Genomic DNA, 15,492 nt, shown 5'->3' with positions numbered 1-15,492 from the left:
CTATTATAAATTGTCTTTTAACTTGTGCCTTTGTTACTTCGTGCACTAAACGCGTTCCAGCCCAGTGTACAGTTCTCAAGCCACAGGGTTTATGCTGCTGCCACACTGAAGTTGTGCTGGGATCCAGTTACTCCTCTCAGATGTTGATGTGTTTGTCCTCCCAAAGTCGTTTCTGTGAACTCCTTCTGGGAATCTCTCATATGCTGTGAGCTTTGATTCCTCATCAGGTCAGTTAGTCCATGTCCTATCCTTTACCAGGTAGCTAAGCCTTATTTTCTAAGATTCAAGTGTTGTTTCATATTGGTTGTCTACGGAGAGGACTAAGGACATTTTGCAGAAGAAAAAATGAAAGATATTAAACGAGATGCATATATCCAAAATACCGTATTTTGGCCTTAATTCTCCTTCTAAATTCTGCAAAGTAGTGCTTCATGGTACAAGACTCTACTAAAAAAAAGAAAGAGACGTGGGTTATACACAATGAAAACAGCACTGAAGAGCATGGGCAGCCTCCAAACCAAAATTGTAGCTGTAAAAGTTGTAAATTGCCAGTGGCAATCAGAATTGAACATCTGTAAATACATGGAAATAAGTGCAAGATCAGCACCTTGAGTGGGTGCTACAGGAGATCACAGCAGGGTGGGAAAGTCAGATTTTAAGAAAAGAGAAGTTGCCCAGTTTCACACTTTTAACAGCTATGACAGACTTCTCAAAAAAAGGAGATGAAATTTTAAGTTTTCCTTTTGACAGACTGATTATAAAATCTACAGGGGAGGTTACATTAAATGGAAACTTTAATTTCATGGGTTAGGAAATTAGGAGAGTGAAGTAATTCACTGAGGAAAACACTAGAACATTCCTTAGAAATTTACTCTAGAAACAGGGTATGCTTCAGTCATTGGAAAGAGCTTTGAACTGAACTTTAAAAATCCTTCAAGAATTACATTTGAAAAAGTTCAAGAATCAATTTTGAAAAAGAGACTATTTTAATTTTGTATGGCTTTGTTAACATGTACCTTTATTATTACTATTATAGCATGGCCAGTGCTACCATAATTTCTTCACAGTTCATCCCCACAGTTGGATAAAGAGTGCAAATATCTTGGAAGATGGATCCTGAAATACAGAAAATGAGGGAAGTCATCCTTGTCTACCTTGACAGAAGTGGTGGCCTTCAGAAATTTGTGCAGGATTGCAAAAAATATAATGGTATTACTGAACAGATAGTCTGTTAAATCGATACATAATGTTACACAAATCTCTGTTATTTTAAGATACTTTTTGCTCCTGCAGACTCAAAACAAAGTTGTGCTGTTTATCGTTTCATTATTTCAATTAATCCTTCTGACATTACTGAATTGGATGCAACTCTTGGAAACTATATTCTTCATAATCCCCTACAAGCTGCAAAGATTTTTCAGTCAGTAAGTGTACAGTAGATGAGTAGACAAAAGTCCATCATCTAAATTTTAACAAGATTTTCCTTTCTAAAACAAAGTTGTTTTTCCATCACAGGTATGCTTTGTAGCTATTAAGACATTATCATTAATTGAACAATTGCAGACAGAAGCCCAGGTGAGTGTGCATTGTTTTTCTCCATTTAGATCTTGAATCTTCCAAGTATCGTGAGATATTAACAAATATTTTTGTATTAAGTTTTCATTTTCCCTTTGGTTGTAGTATTATTTATAATTAAAAATAGCTGGAAGTCTCACTATTGCAAGTGTGAGATTAATTAATATAAAACCTAGTTACTCTGTGTGTTTCTGAAATTTTTAAAGTTGTGTATGTTGCATGTTTGTCCATGAAAAGTAAAGCAGCTTTAAATTAAAAAAAGTTATTATGATATTAATGCAATTGTGTCTCTTGCTAGATAAGTATATTGCTGAAACCAACACATTTGCCACCTTTACCAAGTTATCTTCTGAGTCTTTCTGCATATCCCTTTAATTACACATCTCCAAGATTTTATATGTCTGAAGGGATAGTGATTGCAATGGGAACTGTAACAAAATACACACAAGGAGCAAGATTTCTTTGTACTGAGGAAACCTGTCCGTTCTCTGAAGGTAGTAAAAATCACAAAAATCAATCAGTACTATTTCAAAAGCTTTTAAATAAATTTGGTAATAAGAGGTTAAAAACATAGCCTAATAAAGGTATTTTCCTATAAAGTTTTACTATGCATACATTTTTGTAATGAGCACAGCAGGATTTTTGTCAATTGAAAGGAGTGGACTTGCTCAGCATTCTTAAATGTTTTGAAGAATAGCTATGCCAGCAATCCCTTTTCCTAATGCTGAAGATAGTTTATAGAAATGAAAAAACCTTAAGTCACCTGTATAACTTGAATATATTTAGTATCTTAAAGAACTTGAATATATCTTAAATAACAATATCTCCAAAGTAAATAAGCTAAACTAGTAAAATACCTTTTTCCTCGGAAACTGTTTCTGTCTGTAAAAACAATACCACAGAACAATATGCTTAAGTGGATGGGAAAAGCTTCTAGCATAGAACAAGTGATGCTTTGATGAGTGGTTGACTTCTGTGGTACTACTACTTTGAGTAGTAGTACTGAACTGCTTGTCCCATTGCAGAGAGAGGCCTTAAGGACTTTTAAGGCTGTTCTTTTGCTTCTCCTGTAAGAGAGACCGTACAGTTATAAAAGAGAAGCAATATCCCAGAGTTTGGAGACTGCAGATGAAGTCCCACAGAGATCTTTAGGAGGACACGTCTCTCATAGTGACCATCCATATCCCGTGTCGTTCCCGTGCCAGGCAGAAGCCGCAGTGGCTCACTCCTGTTCGACTCGGGAATGTTCAGGAGGAAACTCCGCCATCTCGTGGCCAAACACAATAAATTAGATGGATTCTTTTAGTGGCATACGTAAGGGCAGCTCATCTGAAGAAACATGTAATAAATTTAGAATTTCACTGTCCAGTATTTTAATTGCTTCTGTTCTTCATGGAAAATTTAAAACTAAAGCTATTGCCCTCCTTTTAAATGGTTGGTAAATTATTACCTTTTTTTCTTTTTTTTTTTTTTTTTAGGGTTTAGGTGCATCAGAGTGCATTGTCCTGGAGCTACAGAGTCTGCTACAGTGAGGACAGATTTTGTGTGTAGCTTGTGTTCTTCACCACTGCAGGAAGACATGAAATTTAGAGTCCTTGGTGGTAGGATCTGTGTAATCTTACTTTTAGATCTGGTAGTTTCCTACTTCTATTACACAATAAGTAAACAAAATACTTAAGTGGAAAAAGCTTAAAAATAAACCAGTCTTTTAAAGAAAGATGTTTTCAAGAGAATTAACCTTTTTCTTTGCCTTTGTTTTGAAAGATAAACAAATAGTTGAAATGATTGATCCTAAAATTCTGAATGCTTTGAAAGGATATTCCATTGATAAATCACATTTTAGGATTCAGGCATTTACATTATTCTTGAGAGGTAAGCCGAACTTTGGAGTTCTGTCAAAAATGTTTTAAAAATGATCTTTAATAACCCCTTGAAATTGTAGGTTTTTTGGTTGGGTTGTTTTTTTTTTTTTTGCTAAAATGGTGGAAGTCATAATTTATATTGCAGTTCTTTCTGTACTTCCCCCCCTTAATTTTATAGAAAGTAGCTAGGGGACAAAGCAGCGTGCACAGGTGATTGCAGACTGTACGTGGCAAAATTCTTGTGTCACTTTTCCACCTTCATTTAATGAAAATTCCCTGGCCAGCTCAGCATTGTCTTATTCTGTTGCTTGTTTTTTGCTCCTTTTTACTTCCTTTGGTCCTGCTGTTCTATACTAATTTCATGTATATTTAACATCCTTCCTCAAACCAGCTGTTTTCCACATTCCATCAGGATTTTTGGCTTCCACTATCACTGTCATCCTCTGCAAACGTTAAATGATTTCTAATGTTAATATCTAACAAAAATCACAACTGAGCAACACACTTCCAGTGATTCCTAAAAAGACCCCAGACAAACACAGAGACAAGCAACAAAAAAATCCTCTTCCATCCCTAAAGTCTAGGGAATTATATGGTTCAATTATTGAAAACTTAATAGAAAGAACTAGTAGTACTAAAATGATAATAAAAAATTATAGAACTATCTGTGGTCAAGATACTGAGAGCTGCAATCATTAAACTTCTGCTGGCTCTAGAGATCTGTGTGGTTACAGTGTTTCTCAGGCTGAGACTGAGACATGATTGGACCTGATTTGATTTTCAAAAAATAAATGAGATTTGAGTTTCTAAGGTGCACAGGAATATAAAGGTCCACAAAGCTATTTGTGTGTCTTTTTGAAATATCTGTAGTTTGTGTCTCCTCTTTATTGTGTTGGGTTTTTTCTCTGACATTTTATAGGGCAGTGAGTGATAATGGTGGTGCCACAAGTTTCAGAGTAGGAAATATACTTGCAAAAAACTATCCATTTTCTTTTCAATGCAGGACTAAATACATTGTCCGTTTTCTTGATCATGAAATCTGTTTTCCCTCACCTGGTGTGCCTGCCTTACCTTTTGAACTAAATAATTAAAATTGTATCTTTCATTTTATTCTATTCCATTATCCTTCTGGCATCCAGCTGTTTTCTGCCATGTTAAATCGTAAACTCAAACATTCCAGAATGTGTAGAAATTTTCTGACCACGTCTTTAAAACTGTTTTTATGCCCTAACATATCTGTAGCTTCTCCCCCTTACACTTAGTTTTTTATGATTTGCAGATGAACTGGCCAATAAAATGACAATAGGAAACCACTACAGGATTATAGGAATTCCAGCCTGTGTGCAAAATGGCCTACAAGCAACTGCATGTATAGAAGTCACTAGTGTACAGCTCTATAAACCAAATGGTAAGAAATTTCCATTAAAAATTAACTTTTTAAAACCCCTGAAAACCTCCTACAAAAAAATCTTGAGAATTGGTACAGTTTTTTATTATCTAGAGGTCCAGATTACAAAACCACTCAGGGACTTTCCTTTTACAGTCTGAAATGTGTACCTCCTGTTATTTGAGAATATCTGCTTTTGCTCACTTTCCATGCATTGGGAAACTCCCTCATTATTTACTGTAGTTCTTCAGCCTCCCTTTCCACCTTCTCCTACCCATTGGAAAGTACTCTGAAATCATGTAAAATGAACCTGATATTTCAGTTTGGTTTTCCTTTCTTATTCCATCAGTTCTAGCAGATCATGTCTTTTCTTTGGCAGAAAAACTAAGTGTCAGATGCTTACATTCTAAATTTGTGCTTAATACAGAGATATATTTGTTCTTGGTAACTTTTTGTATCAAGACTCCAATGGTGATTTGTTCTAACATACCTGCATAGGTCTCTTTAATGTGTTTGTTCACATGTACTTTGTTTCCATCAAGGTCCTTCTTTTGTCAGTGACAATTTTAAGTATCTGCTCTCCCTGACTTCAAGTTCATGCTGGAGGTTTACTGCTGTCCTGGCCAACATCTTTGCTTCTCAAGTTGTTCCACCAGGCACTTACAATACTCTTAAACTTGCAATATTGCTGAGTCTAGTACAGACATGTGAAAAAGAAAATGCAGATTATCTGGATCTCTTGATTATGACAAGTGACACTCTAGTAATTGACAGGTAAAGAGATTCCTTTTTTTTTCACATAAATTAGAATTTAAAATCTAGTCTTTTCAAAGATGATAGGATTAGTCTTACATGAAAAGCTAGAGACTTTGTTTCAAAAGAATATACAAAGTTTCAGCTTAGTTAAATACTCAATTTTTTTTCCTGGGACATTTTTGTTTCTTTCAAATGATAAATCTAGATCAGAACTTCATTAATTATAAAACCTCCTAAAACCCTTGTAAGATTCCAGTAAGAATTTAATACCAACACTGTTTTGTAGAGCTCAGATAAAACATTCTTTAAAATCAAAACTGAAAGCTGTCTCAGAAGCTGGTAGCAAAAAAAAAAAAAAAAGGCTCAACTTTTCAAATCTTGTGTCAATTTAAGCCCTCTCATCACTGACTCCCAGCTAATGGCCTTTTGAATAAATAAGCAGTGTATAAACAGATACTTCCATTTTTATCTTTTTCATAAAAAACATTCAAATAAGGTACCAGAATTCACATCTTTACACATAGATTGTAAATCTGGTTGTTGTTGTTGCCTTTAAATATTTTTCACTATGCATTTTATGGATTTACCTGTTCATGCAACTGTTAACACAATTTTACATACACTGAAGTACAATATGCTCAGATTTACATTAATTTAAACAAAATTGCTTTCTCCTTCCGTAACTTAAGATCTGTGAAAGGGGCATGAATTTTACTTTCATTTGGAAGTTATTCAACCAAATCAGTAATATTTTTTGTTGTGGAAAAAAAAATCCAAAAACTTTGACCACTTCAAAATTCAGCAGTAGAAATTAGTTCAAATTTTTAAAAACAGGAACTGCAAGATTTCTTTTTTCCCAGGTTAAAATTTCTTCAGAGAAACAGGAGATCAGTGTTTTAAGAATCAAAACATCTGGTTAATATTAAAATGGTTGCACACTGTAAATCATGATCAGTATTGCAATTTGTACTATCTTGCATGTGCACAGTTTTTACTGTCAGCAGCCTGTCAAAGTAGGCATCTCCTACATATTTCCTTTGGTGCAATACCCTATTTGCTAATTCTTACTAATTTTACTTAATAATTTTATCCCAGGTCATAGTAGTAGGACAAACCACGCTCTGACATCTTAAAATCGTTAAGAGCCTTTGATTGTGGAACCAGACAGACAATTTGCAACCTCTCTGTGCCAAAGAACATAATACAAGGGATGAAAAAGATATTTTATACCTTCTTTCTCCAAAAGAATTGGAGGGGAGCGTGTAACTCAGGAAGGCAGAGCTTACAAGTTCCAGCCTTTTCGTTTTTCCCAGATGGCCAGAATTACTAATCCTCTAAACTTCTAAATCACTGCCAAAGTTTCTGTAGAATAGAAAGAGGAGTTAACAATGTGGGATTAAATTATGAGACATCTTTGATTTCCTAGGAGTTACTTCTGCAACCTGTTATTTGCCTGATGTTTAATCCATAAGCCATACAGTCCTGATAACAGCTGTTGGAGAGCAGACTTGAACCTCTACTTTTGCATTCAGAGTTAATTAGTTTTGATGCTGGTTTCATGTTAAGGGGTTTTTGTTGTTGTTGTTTCTAAGTTAGTCTTAATACTTCTTAACTTTTTTTAGAAGTGAGTAATTTAACTATTTATGACTGACAGAATTATTTCATCCTCCAGGCTTCTGAATTACAGCTTATGTCTTCTGCCTCGTGGCGTACGACACCCACCTTCCAGTGACATCTTTCCTTCTGTGTGCAAAGACAAACATGGAAGTGCCAGTATTCAAGCCTGCAGTGCTGTGCTGGCCAAGGGTGGCATCTGTTACATAGGAGACTTAAGTTCATATAAAAAGGATAAACTTGAATTTCTACAGTCCGGTAATCTCCCACCTCCTAACAAATGAGGGGACAGAACTAAACAAATATGCAAATTCAAGGCTAGGTTTGTTCCCTGGCTTATGGCCCTCAAATGCTGCAAAAATCTTTATGCTGTTTTTAATGGGTCTGTGTAAGACACAAAGACAAAAATGCCAAGGTCCTGTAAACTTAAATCTGCTACACTACAGACATTCATCCATCATAACAATTCAGCAAAATCGTAATCATGACTGACTTCAGATGTGTGTGGGACTAGTATTTATAGCATAGCTAAATCTGTCACGTAACTGATGAATTTTGTCTTATCCTAGTGCTAGAGAGCAGAACAACAACAGTATTTATTCCTGGGAAGAAGTATGGAGAAGAGGCTGACCAACAAGTTACTGTTTCAGTTCAGACCAACTTTTGGTCCTTTGTAGATGTGGACTCTTCCTCAAAGAAACACATACAAAAGGAGAACTTTCTAATTGGACAGATGGTAAAGCACATGCCTTGTTATGAGAGGAACTGTGCTATAGCTGTCACTTGTGTTTCGTTCCACCTATAAAATAATGAAAATAAAACTCGTATTTCCCAGAAAGTCACAACTTAAGTACTTTATATCAAGTATCTTCTAAAATGAGAGAGTTTTCCCAAAAAAGTAGGCGTCATTCAGACAAAATTTTACCAAGTATTACAGGTAATTCATTAGATAATCTTGCAGTATAAGTGGATATAGGCTATTTCAGATATAAAACACTGATGCTTCTAAAAGTCAAAAACTCAAAATAAAGTAGATGTTTTCTTTCTATGGGTCTTCTCTTTAGGATATGAGTTTGATTCCAGTTAACCTTGTAGATGGTTTTGGGCTCTTGATCTACAATGAGTTTCCTTCCAGTCGCCTGTCTTCTCCTGTTGTCCATCATATCTTGAAAAAAGCCATTAATCCTGAAGCCATGCTGTACAAAGCCTCACAGCAGTTCAGAACACAGGATTATGAAGAGGTAACAGATTATACACAGCAATTTAGAAATGCGTTATATTATATTTAGAAATGCAATATCATACTGGGTTTGGCATCAGAAGGTTCTTTCTGCTGTCAGCTTACTTCTAAAACTCACTTTCTGCCCTTTCCCCCACCATAATTCCACTAGCACTATTAGGATCATTGACAAAAGCAGCTGCAGTTCTTGAAAAAGGTCAGGATAATAAGTACAGTTTGAGTGTGTTTCTGGAAAACATACTAAGTTAACATTCATATGAGAACAGATCTCCAGTACCTATTTTTGACCAAAAGTTTACAATCAGTAGCAGAAGTTAATATTCCATTCTAATTAAACTGACAATATCTGTAGCAAAACTAACAGATTATTTCCCCCCTGGAAGTGTTTCAGACTAGGCTAGATGAGGCTGTGAGCAACCTGGTCTAGTGGAAAGTGTCCCTGCCCATTGCAGGAGAACTGGAACTGGATAATCTTTAAGGTCCCTTCCAACCCAAACCATTCCATAATTCTGTTTACTATCTACAATCTGTCATTATTATCCATCATATTTTCCTTATTCAGCATAGCCAAATGGTGACAACTGCCTTTACTATTAAAACTGTTGGCAAAATATATTGTCTAACCTCTATGACTATGCCACTGCTATATTAAAAGGTGTGAAAAAAGGTCATTTCCTTGTTTTCCATTTAAATATTTAAAATGTATGCCCTCTCTCTAGTTTATTTTGTTTGCTAGGAATCTTCATGTTGAGCTGAGTTCAGAAGCAGAAAGTCTCATTCAGGGCTATTATCTAGCAAGTCGCAGGGTGAGAAGAGATTCCATTCATGGATCAACACTATCAGCCTCTGCACTAAAAATTCTGTATGTCCTACTTTCTATTTTCAAAGAGAAATTTGCTAACCTGCTCAGGGGCTTGTTAAACAAAAATGCACATAAGCGTAACTGCACAGCTGAAGTATGAAAACCATCCCAGTGTTAACTTTTAATTCACACAAGTGCTTGACACAGAGCAATATACATTGCATTCATGCGTGCAGTGTTTTTGATTTCTGACATGCTTATGTTGATCTGTCAGGATTTCCCTGGCTAAGGCCCACGCCAAGCTCAATTTAAGACAGACAGTACTTGAGGAAGATGCAGTGATTGCCGTCTTGTTACTTGAGTCATCGCTGACCCTCAAACATGGTAAATAATGCACAACAGTTCCTCAGTCCTGGGTGCATCCCTGTCACATTTTGTCAGTCTGAAAAAATTCTACATCCATTGATTGCCATAGCAAGTAATTTCAAATCAAACCCCGGAACTTCTATTGTTGAAGACTGGTAGTGGGGAAGTCTTGTCAGTTTGTCTCAGTGCTGTATGTAACAAGGCCACAGGCCAGCACCAAGTCTGTCCTTCATGCTGGTTTATTAAAGGCATTGCTCAGGTTAAACTAAGGACAGATTTCCCTCCCTGGAGAAACCAAAAATGAGGGTTGGAGGTTTTTTGTTTATTAAGCATCAGTCATATTTGTTCACACAAGGATTTTGAAGCAAGGTAAGAATTATGATCTAGGATTGCATTACTAAGTAATTTGCATGACAGCTCTTTTTCCCCTTTAAAGTACTGGCAAATATCAAGTCTTACAGCTCAATTTCTTCTTTGCCTAGGCACATCTGCATTATGCGTAGCACCAAATCCTGTATTTCCATTTGACCTCAGTGATGAAAACTCCCTGCAACAGAGAGATATTTACCTCATGCAGTGTCACCATCAACTGCTGAAGTTTATTGCTGCCTACAGCCCAGGAATTCATATTAACACTAATGAAGAGTAAAAATTCCACTCTAAGTAAAGCCTGAGGCTTTGGCTTTTTGAGAGGCTACAGTTAAAAACAGAAAACTACTAAAAACTTAGAAAACAGTTCAGTGATGTTTTACCAAGGAATAAAGCATAGCTGACAGGACTTGAATTACAAGTTTTTGTGAGTTATTTGAAGGCAGGAGGGAAGTCTTCATCCTGGAAAGCCATGGCTTCAGAATACAGTCTTAACCAGAACTTTTCCTGGCTACCACTCTCATTCACAGTTAAGCAAGGAGTAATTTAGGATTCAGGATTTTTAATACGGCTACAACTAAAAATTAAACCACCAGTTCAGAATCTTATGTTTTATTTCAGCTACCTGAATTCTGCAGTTTTTCTTGTTACTTCCTTTCAAAAGTATCACCCAAAGGGTTGAGAAGTTTTAAGAACATTAAAACTCTTCATAGTGTAAGTCAACAGTCTTTTATTACTCATGGGGTACAGATTTTGAAATGTATAAAACTATTATCATACTGCTTCATTTTCTGTGTCTTTTTTACATTACAGCAACATGAGATTAGACAAGGATGCCAGATGCTCCTGCAACCAAATCCCAAATCCCAAACCAAATAAAAAAGCCTGCAAAACAATCAAACCACAAAAGAAACCCACCAAACCACCCCAACCTGCAAAACCCAGCGTTTCCACATTATTTTATATAGACTGCAGGGGACTGTAGAGTGCTACAGTTAGGTAAAAAAAATACTAGACAACCTGGTAGATAAGTAGCTCAATGAGTTTAACTCTACCTCACTGTAAGAACAAAGGAAGAATGTGTGGTAGGAGATGAGGTGTTTGGAGCACAGTGTCCTTCCCCAGCTATGGGCTTTCCTGTATTTCATCTTCCTAGTAAGGATATAGCTCTAGACAGAATCCTCAGCAAGCCTTGCATCCGAGAGATACACGTTAAATTAAAAAGCTGCAGTAGAATTGTACAGACTTCCTGTACAATCTGGACAAGCTGAATACTTAAGGCTTGTGTTACTCCTACCCAGGATGTCATCCAGTAGGATAAGAGTGTTACTGCTCCCACAGCCTCAACAAAAAATGTTACTGAAACAGAAATCCAAGATTTTATTCATACCCACTAACAGTGTAAACACTCATTTACAAAACACAAGTTTCCCCACATTTTAATCTTTGCCTTATGCACTTTTGATCCATTTATTTGATACACTCAAAAATTCATACTAAGTTCTAAAACTGCCCATAAGGCCACTTCTCTTTCTAGAATGACACACTACCCTGAGCTTCATTCCAGGATTATTCATGTTCAGTGAACAGCTATTCCCTGCTGTCCTGTGGAACCAAGCAGTATTTCTGACGAGCAGGAAGGGCAATGGAAGCATTTCCAAGTGCATTACAACTCCACATTCCAGGCTGCTGTTTTCAAGCTAAGAACAATAACAATAACGAGTTAGTTTCCTGTACCCTTAATCAATCTTGTACAAAGGTATTACCCTCACTGGCATTTCAGATCTCAAGAATACACATCAAAAAACATTCAGATGGGTAAACGGCAAAACTCTCATCATTATGCCAGAAAAATTACTCTTTAAGGGTGGATTGAAATAGAATTCCTTTATAAATCACTATTTTTGAGAAGCAATATTAAGGGATTTTCTGCAAAAAGAGCAAAACATTTTATCCTTGCTCCTCCCCAGTTTCTCCCATGAGCTCTTGAAAATTGGAAGACTTGTAGCAGTACCACAAGGAAAGGATGGCCAAGGTGGCCAGTACAGGCTTTCCCTGGATGGCAGTACAGCCTGAGGGGGCCTGAGTACTGTGACAGTAAAAAAGCAACTGACCTCCTTAAACACCAACACTTGTAGAAGCGGGTGGACTCTCCTGTTGGCCCTATGTGCACACACAAGGCTGGAAGAAAGTGGAGGTGGTCATGTCATGTCACGTCATGTCACAGAACCCTGAAAAAAATACATAAAATCAGAAATGACAGGAGCAAATCAAACAGGAGAAACCCTACTGATTACCTGGCACATCAGATATATACAACACTGCTCATCACAACCTTCAGTTGGGTAAACGGCAAAGGGTCATCATCACTGTGCCAGAAGTTTCCTGCCTGTGCAAGACTGCTTTTTCCAGGTACTAAATACAAGGGAATTGGTTACATTTGTCTCAAGCTGTACTTCCATAAGCTGAAGCAGAGCCTTCATTTTAACTGTTAAGCACAGAACAGACTGAGTACTGCCAAGAACAAGAGAAAAACAGCTCTGTTTGGGCACAAAAATGCAGGTCCCCCCCTTACTTTCAAACCCCAGAGTCCAAGTGTCTTTTTAGAGATAATGCTCATACCAGTCACCTTTCCCTTTAGAATGTATTCTAAGACTGACACAATTGAAGTGCCAGCATGGACTGTGATCTGAACATACTGTTCTTCACTCAATTCTCTCCCTTTCAACTAACATCCATGAATTCTTCAAATCAGAAGTCATGTTTCCCCAGTTAAAAACTAGGTTCTCTTGATACAAGCCTCTCCCTTCTGACTCCCTTGGGATTCTTGGATTGCACCTGCTTTGTTCTGGGGAGCAAGTCTTACGAGATTTCATAGCTGCCAGAATACCTTTTGTTAGGATTTCAATCTCTTAACCCTACATACAATCATATTTCCCCTTTTTGCCATCTGTAACAGAATTTGCAAGCCATTAAACAGCTTCAGAATGCTTGATCTGGATTTCATGATGCTTCCCTCAAGACCTGTAAGTACAGTAAGAAATACTTACTTCTGTAGCTCCAGAATTCACGTGACATCTTTCTGCTTGGAAGGCATGGCAGAGTCCAGACTGAGGATTCCCAAAGCCATTAACAAACTCATCTTGAGCTTCACTTTCTGCCTAAAACAACGAAAAGAAGATGCTTGATTCGGAGAGCTCCACTGCTGAACCAGTAGCAAAAAGCATTAACACTTCTTTGGGAACAGTAAGCCAGTCCAAGAAACACCAACCCCATGCTCTCTTTGTAATTACCTGGGATAGAGCATCAGACAAATCAAGGTTAAGCAGAGGCATGACCATTTTCCTAACGTGCACTCCAGTGTGAGGAATGACTGATTGCAGGACAAGTACAGTGCCCCTAATGACCAGCCACGTTGGGGAGAGAAGCACCCTGGCAGGGTACAGCCTTTAACCCCAGTTCACGTGTGACGCCCTGGGGAAGTCACTGATGTTTTACCACCAGTTGAACTGAGGTCAGCACTCACACCAAAACACACCAAAGTCCGTAATGCAGGAGAGCATCACCCCAGAGGCTGCTGATACTCCTGGGACCCTGTCCCTGCCAGAACCCACCAGTTTGGATCTGTGCCTATAACCCAAAAAAGGGCAGAGTCCGGGTCACCTCACAGCCCTTGCTCAATTCCCCAAAGAAAAAGGAAGGTAATTTATCTTTTGAATTATGACAGGCATTTGCTGATGAAAACGATCTATCAGCAAAACCACGTGTCTTTGAATGTCCAACCTGTCATTCCTTTCAAGACTTGATGAGCCAAGAGACAGCTCGAAGTAACCACCACGTGGCACACAGTAATTAGGTCCATCTCGGTCTCCCCCGGCAGCCGCTCTCCTGGGCAGCCTGTGTGGCTGGAGCGTCAGCCTGAAGTTCCCAGCACGCAGGGGAAACACGGGCAAAGTTACAGCAGCTTGACAAGCACTCCTCTTTCAAGCGACAGCTTTGGCTGTTTAGAAAAGCACCTGCAAACCACCCCTGCAATTCCTGAGATTACAGCCATGTCGGGATTTCTCACATTAACCACCTGGGAGCATTTCTAATTCCTCTGAGGCGGCCAGAAATCACTCTGCTGTACAGACGAGCGCGTGCTAGGACCTGCTCCAAGGAGCCCAGCGGAGGTCGGGTGGCAGACGGATCACACGGATCGCTGCGGATCCACACGGCAGGATTACGGAATCACACAATGGTAAAGATCTGGAACGGACCTCCGCGATCATCCAGCCCCAACCCGCTTCCTGCCACGAGCAGGGACACCGCCCGCTACACCAGGTTGCTCAAGGCCTTATCCAGCCCCGCTTTACACAGCACCATGGCCTGGGGCACTCACACCCTTCTCCTGTTCCAAAGGCCTCATCACCCTCACTGTAAGGAATTTCCTTACAACAGCTAACCTAAATTTCCCCTCCTTTAATTTGCACCCATCAGACTCGGCGGCCGCTGCTGCCGCTCCCACGCCCGAGGCCGGGGCACGGCGGGCCGGCTCCCAAGCCACGGATCGGCACGGGCACGTCCCACGCCCGGCATTCCCCCTCCCAGGCACCGCCGCGGGCGCCCCTCGCCAGCCCTGGATCCGCCGCCAAAGGGACACGGGCGGGTCCCGCCACACCATCCACGCACCCACCGAGGCACGCACCCACCGAGGCACGCACCCCGGCTGGAGGCGGGCAGGCCCGGCCGCTCCCGTTCCGTCCCGCTCGGAAAGGGCGATTCCCGACCGCCATCCCGCTAAATACGCGGCGCTCCGGGGCGGGGCGGGCACGGCGCCTTCCGGCTGCGCGCGCACAGGGACACGGGGGACGGCGAGGGCGGGATTGGGATGTGAAGGGAAGGCGGTCCGGGGCCGCAGGCGCTGTTGGAGTTCGGGATTGGGATGTGAAGGGAAGGCGGTCCGGGGCCGCAGGCGCTGTTGGAGTTCGGGATTGGGATGTGAAGGGAAGGCGGTCCGGGGCCGCAGGCGCTGTTGGAGTTCGGGATTGGGATGTGAAGGGAAGGCGGTCCGGGGCCGCAGTTGGAGCTGGGGCTGCGAGCAGCCGGGAGGGCATGTCACTGCGCCGCAGGGTCTGCCCGGGCAGCGCGTCTGCTGTGGCCGCGGGAAATTCACCTGTCCCATCCCTCCGAGGGAAAAAGTGCGATGACAATGACCGGGGTTTGCCGAGATCTTTTAGGTTCCTCCGTGAAGAATACCGCCTTTTGATAGCAGTGTATAAACATTTTACAACTGTATCCCTAGGCGCGTTCATCTTCCTAATGTTAAATGCCAAACTCTTGTGTTCCAGTATACGAGGATGTGAACTGTTCCTAGGAAATGTAGCACTGGAACCAAGCATCAGATTTGAAGCAAACAGGTTCAGAGGATCTGTCATTACCCCGCTGTGTAAATTTCTAGAAGATAAAAGCTCTTGCCCTGGTCGAAGGGAGTATCAGTTGCCTAAGCTGGTGTCTTGGTTCCGGAAAGAAAGGCGTAACT

At 39.9% G+C, this 15,492-nt stretch overlaps 1 protein-coding gene, 1 long non-coding RNA gene and 1 other non-coding gene across 4 annotated transcripts; 1 reads left to right on the top strand and 2 right to left on the bottom strand.

Annotated features, from left to right (window-relative positions):
* Positions 1-1,109: 1,109 nt before the first annotated feature.
* On the top strand, positions 1,110-10,753 carry MCMDC2 (minichromosome maintenance domain containing 2). The gene is made up of 14 exons (XM_066180445.1): positions 1,110-1,209; positions 1,294-1,424; positions 1,516-1,575; positions 1,874-2,069; positions 3,054-3,176; positions 3,340-3,447; positions 4,717-4,845; positions 5,367-5,598; positions 7,253-7,452; positions 7,764-7,930; positions 8,259-8,435; positions 9,154-9,296; positions 9,511-9,620; positions 10,085-10,753. The coding sequence occupies exons 1-14, from the start codon at positions 1,110-1,112 to the stop codon at positions 10,249-10,251; spliced, it is 2,043 nt and encodes a 680-aa protein (XP_066036542.1). The 3' UTR covers positions 10,252-10,753.
* LOC136287702 (uncharacterized) lies at positions 10,685-14,762 on the bottom strand. 2 transcript variants are annotated; one of them, XR_010720276.1, is made up of 4 exons: positions 14,647-14,727; positions 13,022-13,132; positions 12,086-12,202; positions 10,685-11,671 (listed from the first exon to the last, which is right to left on the bottom strand). It is a non-coding gene; the product is annotated as an uncharacterized lncRNA (long non-coding RNA). The 2 variants fall into 2 exon arrangements; XR_010720274.1 differs by having other exon boundaries at positions 11,332-11,671; positions 14,675-14,762.
* LOC136302776 (small nucleolar RNA SNORD87) lies at positions 11,742-11,821 on the bottom strand. Its single transcript, XR_010724138.1, has one exon. It is a non-coding gene; the product is annotated as a small nucleolar RNA SNORD87 (small nucleolar RNA).
* Positions 14,763-15,492: the final 730 nt, after the last annotated feature.

This window comes from Chamaea fasciata, unplaced genomic scaffold (assembly GCF_029207755.1).
Source record: "Chamaea fasciata isolate MVZ Bird 193981 ecotype frontalis unplaced genomic scaffold, bChaFas1.0.hap1 SCAF_1, whole genome shotgun sequence".
NCBI lineage: Eukaryota > Metazoa > Chordata > Aves > Passeriformes > Sylviidae > Chamaea > Chamaea fasciata.
The sequence above is the reverse complement of the archived record's forward strand: the minus strand, read 5'-3'. Positions and strand labels throughout refer to the sequence as shown.

Excerpts from the sequence above, each read along its gene's own strand:
- MCMDC2 (XM_066180445.1), top strand. The coding sequence starts at position 1,110 with ATGGATCCTGAAATACAGAAAATGAGGGAAGTCATCCTTGTCTACCTT. Across the intron at positions 9,297-9,510 it reads GCCTCTGCACTAAAAATTCT|GATTTCCCTGGCTAAGGCCC; the intron begins GTATGTCCTACT and ends TTGATCTGTCAG. Across the intron at positions 9,621-10,084 it reads ATCGCTGACCCTCAAACATG|GCACATCTGCATTATGCGTA; the intron begins GTAAATAATGCA and ends TTCTTTGCCTAG.